General features: G+C 42.0%; 1 protein-coding gene across 1 annotated transcript in view; it reads right to left on the bottom strand.

Annotated features, from left to right (window-relative positions):
- The window catches only part of SARC_08466 (hypothetical protein), a gene marked incomplete at its 3' end in the record, with an annotated part of 11156 nt that extends 1102 nt beyond the window's left edge, over positions 1 to 10054 (bottom strand). The window contains exons 1-12 of the mRNA XM_014297557.1: positions 9984 to 10054; positions 9081 to 9203; positions 7625 to 7766; positions 6494 to 6589; positions 5848 to 5933; positions 5098 to 5167; positions 4585 to 4687; positions 3925 to 4080; positions 2893 to 3019; positions 1612 to 1684; positions 1117 to 1244; positions 94 to 173 (exon numbers count right to left, since the gene is read on the bottom strand). Of these exons, the coding sequence (XP_014153032.1) occupies positions 94 to 173; positions 1117 to 1244; positions 1612 to 1684; positions 2893 to 3019; positions 3925 to 4080; positions 4585 to 4687; positions 5098 to 5167; positions 5848 to 5933; positions 6494 to 6589; positions 7625 to 7766; positions 9081 to 9203; positions 9984 to 10045 (1246 nt within the window). The remainder of the gene's footprint in view (positions 1 to 93; positions 174 to 1116; positions 1245 to 1611; positions 1685 to 2892; positions 3020 to 3924; positions 4081 to 4584; positions 4688 to 5097; positions 5168 to 5847; positions 5934 to 6493; positions 6590 to 7624; positions 7767 to 9080; positions 9204 to 9983) is intronic.
- Between the last annotated feature and the right edge of the window lie 83 nt (positions 10055 to 10137).

Here is a 10137-nt window from a genome sequence, read left to right as displayed (position 1 = left end):
AATATAAATATAAATATGTACTTAGGATGGATACACAAACGTATACCTTATCATATAGTACATATATCCCCGCAGACATGTCACCACACATACCCACTAGCAGCAAATCGTAGTTGAAGTTCTTGGGTAAGTGGTGGGCCAATGACGGGAAGTTCACCTCCAGAGCAGAGAACCTGCAGCCCAATACAAATGCCAGCCACGCGATGAGTCGAAAGTATTTACTGGTACGTTACTGTGCACAGATTGGCATCACCACACGGCTGCTGCCAACACATCAGTACAGTTACACTGTACTGCGTGCACTTGGGTGTATATGGGCTGTGTATCGTCTGAGAATCGTAGTTAATCGTGACCCTTCAGCTTGACTTTACCATTTCGTTTGTTACACGCATTGATACTCCTTCGACTATATTACTTACATTCCCCTCCCTAAAACCCTAAACCCTAAATTATACTGCTTACATGTTTTGTTCGTACTCGGTCGATGCTTTTACTGAGATTGGTATCGGAGATAGCAAGTGTATACAGACCGATCGTCGCCGTGATTCCAAACATATACATAGATAAAGTGCGTATGACGTACGGTGACTAGTCTGTGCGCGTAATTAGACACAGGATAGTTACATGTGATCACTAGAATATAAAACATCGAGTACATATAGGAACACATCCAAGCATATATATGTTGATAAGCCCACAATTGTGATGCTATATGCTGATACGCCCACAATTGTGATGCTATATACGTACCTGTCCCCTGACAGTGATTCACAACACATTATACACATGCGTTTTCACGTACTTGTACACACACATGATATGCAAGAACGTACTTGCATACACACTTGGTACGAAAGTACATACATAAAATATTAAAGAACATACTTGTACACAAACATAATAAGCAAGTACGTGCTTGTATACACATATAGTACGAAAGAACATACATGAATATAAAACAACATACCTGTACACACACACGATAAGCAAGAACGTACTTGCATACACACATAGTATGAAAGTACATACACAAAATATAAAAGAACATGCCTGTGCACACAAAACATACGCGAAAACGTATTTGTCTACACACATAACACGCTGGCTGTGACATACCATCCGTCCAGATGGTTGATTGCGGCCGAAACTTGCATGATGTCTTGGGCGCGAGTGTTCTTAAACATCAGTGCCATGAGTGTAGTCAGCGTGTCTGGGTTGCAGATCAGAAAGTCCTGACACCGTAACTGCGGAAAAATTTAGAGTTTGGCGTTTAAAATTGCAGGGGTGTATAGTTCAGCGATAGAGGATATCTAGATTTATAGTCTCGTTGGGATTGGGGTTTCGACTTGTAGGGTTTATCCAGATTATTTTACATGCATACACGCATAGGTGTGTACTGTCGTAGTAACGCATGCTATGCATGGTGCATATACAAGCAGTGAATGGGAGTGGCCCTGTGACATATCATTGCGTTGCTGTATTTAACGCTATGCATTGTGCGTATACAGGCAGTGAAGGGGAGTGGCCCTGTGACATACCATTGCGTTGCTGTATTTAACGCTATGCATGGTGCATATACAGGCAATGAAGGGGAGTGGCCCTGTGACATACCATTGCGTTGCTGTACTTATCGGGACTCATTTTGTCCATTTCGATGAGAACTGCTTTGACAACGTAACGGTATCTGCCGAGTTAAAACGACATTACAACAGAGGATGAGACTATGTACAGACAGAGTGTTACAGCCACTACATACGAAGTAGGATTATTATATTGGTCTGCACAGTTGAAACGACATTACAACAGAGAATGAGATTATGTACAGGGTGACTAAATGAAGACAGAGTGCTACAGCCATTTCATAAGAAGTAGGATTGTGATATTGATCTGCACATTTGAAACGACATTACAACAGAAGGGGTGACTAACACTAACACATATGAAGACCGGGATACTAAAACGTTTTTGATCAGTATTGACATAAAACATGCTCATATATGCATCAAACGTTTTAACAAAACATTTGAACGGCTATCAAAGCAGCGCACACAACAAACACAATCGACATACAAACTCACACGCATGAAATAGTTATTCACACGCGTGCACGAGATCCACGCAATCTACATACGTAGCATCAGCCTAATATTCAATCATAGCCACATTAACTGATCTATAAGCGTGTCTACAAACATACATACATGCATATATATCCACATTTACTGGTCTATATGCCTGTAAACAAACATACATGCATACATAAATCTATGACTGTATATCCAACAATCCACATGTCCGCTATCACTTATACATGTCTCTATCAGTAAGTACTACATAATATATAGTACAAGACTTCCAACCAGATCCGCACGTCATTTGCACTCATACACGGCATCATCACAGATAGATTTAGACGTACATCCACATCCACACATTCACAGAAACACATGGCTATTATCACACACACATACATCTATCACCACACAACCACAAACACTCAACCATTACGATACACACACACATACATCACCACACAACCACAGGCACTCACCCCTTATCATACACACACACATACATCACCAAACAACCACAAGCACTCACGTCTTATCATACTCACACACATACATCCCTACACAACCACAAGCACTCACCCCTTATCATACACACACACATACATCACCACACAACCCTTCACACTCGCCCCTTATCATACACACACACATGCATCACCACACAACCACAAGCACTCACGCCTTATCATACACACACATATACATCACCAAACAACCACAACCACTCACACCTTATCATACACACACATACATCACCACACAACCCCACCCACTCACTACAAACCCTCATGCACCATCATACACAACCCCACCCACTCACCCAGGGACCATGTGCCACTGCAGCCCCTCATGCAGCACCACACGGTTGTACATGTGGTTGGCCAGGATGCCTGCAGTATGGTAGAACGACTCCTGACGCGACTCAATGTCTTTAACCCACGTGTCACCTGTCACGTGTCAGAATAAGGTCGAGTGGGTTGTGACCAGTAAGCATATCTCGCGCACGAGAGGGTTGACCGAGATAGTCAGTCGTCTGGGCGTTGGTCAACGTATTCGGATTGACAGACATGAGATCTGGTACGTACACACGCATGTATATGCACGTGTGTGTGCATACAGGTATATACTGCGAGCGTACGAAGAATCACAAAATCAACGCACACACCCGCGCTTGCATGTTATAGATAGGAAGTTATTGTGCAGAAACGATTGGGTAATTTGATTGCGAGTGCATATAGATGTTGTTGGTGTTGATACCAATGGCATTAAACATGAAGGGTTTTAGGTTGATGGTGTAGAGTATGTGCCGTAAGCTTGAGACTTGACGGCGTAAAGAAACATAAACACAAACACACGTATATACACTTGACTGAGCACACACGTAGACAAACATGTTCCGACACTCTGCATCAGTCTCATTGCGAACTATAGACCCAGGCATGAAAATAAAACTCGCTCATATCTACACACGAACATCCACCTAACTGAACATAGACTAACTGAACACTGGCAAATACGTCTATATACATCTACAGACACATGTATATACGGACACATACATATACAGACACATACATATACATACACATACATATACAGACACATACATCTACAGACATATGTTTGCAGACACATACATCTACAGACATATATTTACAGACACATACATCTACAAACACATACATAAACAGATACATTCATATACAGACACATACATCTACAGACACATACATCTACAGACACATACATATACAGACACATACATATACAGACACATTGTCCTACATAGGCTAATATGCACACATACACACACACTTGTCCTACATAGGCTAATATGCACACGCTTACGTACCATAGGGTAGGGTTTCCTCCATCTGTTTAAGCACTGCTTTGTCGACGTACGGGATGTCTTCGAAGTCGTTGTAAATGGCCTCGAACATGATGGGGTCGAGTGCTTCTGACACACTCTCTTCTAAGCTGAACTGTGCCACGCCCCACTCCTCAATCTCTACAGGAATGTAATGTATATACGTGTTTATACGGGTTTAAATACACGAGCATATATGCGAAACGATATAAGATATACATATACATAACAGTCACACATCTTTGGAACTAATTCGTTACACTGCCCATTCCTTAATCTCTTCAAAGATGCAATGTATATACGTATTTATACGGGTATAGATACACGAACATTTATGCGAAACGATATAAAATATACATATACATAACAGTCACACATCTTTGGAACTAATTCGTTACACTGCCCATCCCTCCACAAGCCTGAGCCGATAATCGATAGAGCTTACCCGAGGCTCACCGCTCAGAAGAAGAAAAAAACACGACATGTATATAACATGCATACGACATACTTGTGCAACACACCGCTCAGAAGAAACAAAAACACGACATGTATACAACATGCATGCGACATACTTGTGCAACATGCATACGACATACTTATGCAACATGCATACGATAGACTTGTATTAACATGCATACGACATACTTGTATTTCTCTTTGCTTTGGGGAGGATGGCTTCCTGGACTTTCTTGAGAATGGACGGTATCATGTAGCACGCGATGCACACCACCTTCGCCGTAAACACTTTCTGTGAGAATATGGCGTAGGCAGCAGGTGATGTGAGTGAATGTATCCGTATATGGTATGATAACATGTCAGACAAATGTATCGTAGATGTTCAAGTGTCAGACCATTTGATCGTGGTACGATGAACTGTCAGACAATCGTATCACGCATACCGATCAGACTATATATATATATATATATATATATATGTATATATATATACGTATATACGTATATAGATATATAGATATATAGATATATATATATAGATATAGATATATAGATATATAGATATATAGATATATAGACATATAGATATATAGATATATAGATATTTAGATAGATATATAGATATATAGATATATATATATATATATATATATATATATATGACATTTAGATTTGTTTATGCCAGTAGTGCGTCACACATACCAGTTCGCCGAACATAACGCGGCTATTCATTTTATTCAAACAGTACGACAGAGTGCGATACATGCTGGACCTGCATGATCAGAATATAAGTTGGAGATGAGACTATGATTGAACTCTTTTGCTGACTATACAAGGATGTCCGGTACATGCTCAGCCTGAGCAGAGGACATACAAGTTGGTGATGAATTGATGATAGAATTGGTCGTCATGGCAACCTGACAACACGACAACGTCCGGCTTTATGCGAAACTGGAGTGGGATCAGTATAAGTGGGAGATGAGGTTAGAGTCGCATAGACATTGCAAGCAATACGTCACTGTCAGTGACGTACGCTCGACCTGAGGACAAGACAGACACCTCTGAGCGGCAAGAGACGCTAATTCACCCCACACAATCGCCAACCATAGACGCATCACACACTAGCTGCTGCTGGTATTGGTACAAACGGTAGTAATGAAACACACGGCTGGACTCATGCGTGTGGTCACTGGCATCAGCAGGTACAGATAGCCCCTACCAATGACTGAACATTCTCTCAGTTCAAAAGATCTTTACAAAGTCACAATACAAGTCACGAAACGACAGCAACAAAGTGTAAAAATAGTCTCGCACAACGACTATACCTCTCACGCCAGATACAATTTACGACATTGATTTACGACATGTGCAGATCGCGTATAATGCTTGAACCGCTTGAAGATACAATTTACGACATTGATATACGACATGTGCACATCTCTAAATAGGTACCTGACTTGGATGATGACTTCTTTCGCCAACTCGAATGGTCGGTCGGCGTGTGGTCCCCTCCTGAAGAGATGCAATAGCAGCACCAGCTGATAGGATTTTAGGGTTTTTAGAGTTTTTAGAAATTTTGGGGTTTAGGGGTTATAACGCGCCACAGAACGAATGCAGATTAAAAACTAAGGTTTGTATGGCTAATGATAAGTAGCCGGGCAACTATGACGGAACAAGAAGACAATGAGAGTGAAAGGGGGGGGGGGGGGGGGGTAGGTGTACCAATCGACTCTCCTACCGATCATATGACCAAATACAACAGTTGGGACAGAAGCACTTGAGCAGGTGACACTCTTTGTACATCTATATCACTTGATGGGTAGATAATACAACAGTTGGAACAGAAGCACTTGCGCAGGTGACACTCTTTGTACAGTGTATGACTTGATGGGCCGCTGCCAAACCAAACGACAGCACAGATATATACGCATGTCATAAACACAGTGTGGATGGTATGAAGGACAGGACAAACGTCAGCCAGACACCGTGATGCACAGAAGCACTCTCACACAGCCTTTCGACCAATCAAAACGCACATAATCCAAGAGGACCAATGAAAACGCACATACGAGTTGCGCAAGGTGACAAAAAGATTCACCTCAGACCGTTGCATGCACGCAATAATGAGTTGGAAGGCGACCTTTTTGTTCTCATAGACGGTATCGTCCAGATGATTCAGCATCATGTTCCATATCTGCAGCACAGAGCAGCACAGAATGTCAGATGGAGTGGAATGATAACACTTCGCAATACAATGACAAACAATACAACCCAACCCAACCCAACCCAACCCAACCCAACTCGACGTGACGTAACCCAACAGGGCACAATAAAACACACACCGATGCAAAAGGACACAGGCCTTAAGCAAGCGAGCTGATGAGCGCTACTCAACTCAACTGTCTGCGAGTGCGGGTACCAAGCACAAAGCAACAGTGCAGCAGAGGAACACTTGGTGTGTGCGAGTATACTGGTGTTATTTGTTATAAACCAGTACCGAACTTAAGGTAGGTGTGAGCAGAAGTGGGTGAGGTTGCTCACACGTGTGTACATCTACGTGTACATTTACCTGTGTCATGCAGATCTCCGGTTAAACGAGTGCGTTCGTAAATTCGCTTGAGATGGTATATGCAACCATAAACATACAAGGAATATACATACAGATTATAGGACTAATACTTATAGATTGTATGACACCTATATGTACATTGTATAACAAATACATACAGATTATATGGCTAATACATATAGATTGTATGACACCTATATATACATTGTATAACAAATACATATAGATTGTATGACTAATACATGTAGATTGTTTGACACCTATATATAAATTGTATAACAAATACATATAGATTATATGACTAATACCTATAAATTATATGACTAATACATGTTGATTATATGACACATATATATGCATTGCCAGACATATACATATACATTGTATGACTAATACATATACATTGTATGATGCACATATACACATTGCATGGCACATACATGTACATTGTGTGATACATACATATACAATGTATGGATCATACATATACAATGTATGGATCATACACATACAATGTATGTATCATACATGTACAATGTATGGATCATACATATATAATGTATGTATCATACATATACATTGCCAGTACATTGCATTATAGGTAGTCTACGCCGTTATGCCACGCGTATCCGCCCATAGAACATTCAACCTCCCACATACCACCAGGAAGATCTTCACCGCCCCAATCATACTCTCGTGGTTTGAGTAGACAAACGATGTCATGCTGACCTTGTGGCTCGAGCACACATCTGCCACCAGCCCACTCATCCACTCGTGCTCCTTTGTCTTGATGCGCTTCCGACTGTACACACGAGTCAGTGTGGCAAATGCAGTTATGTTTGGGAACAGGTGTGCTATCTATAGCATAGGAGCAAGTGCGCTATTTATAGCTGGGGAGCTATTTTTTAGGAACAGGTGTGCTATTTATAGCTTGGGAGCTATTTGTTAGGAACAGGTGTGCTATTTATAGCTTGGGAGCTTCTTATTAGAACAAGGGTGCTAACTACAGTCTTGCACACACCAGTCATCAGTGCCCTCCATCACTACCACACGGTTGCTCTGGTACGTAGTACATGCGTACATCCACACACTCCATGCACAACTATTCAGTGACGGTACTGGTGTTCTAAACTAAACCTTAAAACCCTATCCGCAGATCAGATGTACGGGAACAGACGCACAAACCGGCACACACGGCCACTGGCGGGCCAGCCCACTACGCCCTACGCGTTTGACTGTACGATGTATTCAACACATCCCATCAGAATAGGGGCACTGTATCTCTGGACACTATGTTTTTCAGCCACACGTGTTCAGGTGCACGTGTTCAGGTGCACGTGTTCCTCGGTGGCTACTACGGGGTACGTGATACTTGCACAACACAGTTTCTGGGTGGTGTCTTGTGGCAGTGCATGCCATGAGATTGGGCCACGTCTACGTATATATACACGTGTACGTGTACGATTTAAAAGGCGTATGGGTAAGCATATATACACGTTTAACTAAGCATATATACACACGTGTACATACACATACGCGTGTACATGCACATATGATAAAAAGGGCGTATGTATAAGCATATATATACACGTGTACATACACATACACGTCTACATACTCATACGATATAAAAAGCGTATGTGTAGGCGTGTCGCAAACTGCACACCACTGCGTATACGTTTAGTCGAGTTCATATTGCACATACAACGGTTTGGGGTTGTAAATAAGTGCTTATGACACGTCTATGTGTTGGTGTAGTAGTTAAGTACGGATTACACCTGCCAGACTATGTGACGACTAAACACCCTGTGCACATACATACATATGATTGTAAACATGCTATCATCTGCTATTGTAAGCGAGTGCTTCTGCACGCACTGTCTGTTACTGCAGCGAACACATACTTTCGTGCGCCTGTACTATGGTCTGATGCGGAGAACGAGTATCCAAGTGTACATACTAAGGTTTGATGTAGTGTTCATACTATGGCTTGGTGTAGCGTATGGTGAGCTGGTTGATGAGTGATTTCATGTTTTAAGGTTGAAAGTTTACATACTATGGCTTGGTGTGCTGGTTGATGAGTGATTTCATGTTTTAGGGGTTAGGGTTTACATACTATGGTTTGGTGTAGTGTATGGTGAGCTGGTTGATGAGTGACTTCATGTGGTCCATTTCCTGTGGCAGTACCACAGCGTGTTTCTTGTGCGAGTGCGATTTCCACCATGACGACAGCCCTCCCCTACAAGCAAGCGAGGAATTTACGACGTGAGAGAAATTTACGACGTGAGGGAATTAAAAACCAATTTTAAATCATATGACGCGGACGGAAAGGTTCGGCGGAAGAATTGGTCCGGGATAAATACGATACGCGGGGCATGAAGAGATGGACCTTCCACCAACACAAGCATTAATCATGTGCCCACCAAAAATATACTACGATATTATCATTCTATAAATTATGATAGGTATGATAGATATTATGATAGGTATTATACAATATGATAGGTATTATACAATATGATAGGTATTATACATATTGTACGTGTCTGAAATCAACGTAACATTCGATATTAATAGTAGCCACTTCAAGGGGCCCATCTTGAACTATTGTGCAAATGGGTGAGGTGAGGTCTGACGTGACAAGAGCACAGAACGAGTCACACACACCAGCAGCAGGCGATCACATACCTACAGCACACACACACACATATATATATATATATACGGCGGTTACACTGAGTGCTTATAGCAGAGTACCACATGTACCAGGACAGAATATGAAGCCGACATGATACATTAAACATCTGGCGTCGCAAACACGTTACTAACCATCTCATGAACAGAATATAAAATGTCAAACAGATCTAAATCAAACATATGTCGCAAACTCATGTGAGCCTCTCCCATGACCACCCGATGTTTCGCGCTTGCACTGAGCTCTAGCAACCAAATACCACATGGACCAGAACGGAATATAAAACAGACACGATAAACCAAACATTTGGCGTCGCAAACTCACTTGATGGCTGCAGACTCTCCCATAACCACCGGACTCTCGGCAGAGATCCCGTGCTCCGTCATCACTCCCCCTTGCAGCTGAAACCTCTGTGAGAGTGCAGCGCATGGCACGTGTGACACGGAGATCAGGCATCAAGCAGGTTGTATTCATGCTA

Source organism: Sphaeroforma arctica (assembly GCF_001186125.1).
Source record: "Sphaeroforma arctica JP610 unplaced genomic scaffold supercont1.764, whole genome shotgun sequence".
NCBI classification, from domain to species: Eukaryota; class Ichthyosporea; order Ichthyophonida; genus Sphaeroforma; species Sphaeroforma arctica.
Note: the sequence above shows the minus strand (reverse complement) of the source record. Positions and strands in the feature narration are given on the sequence as shown.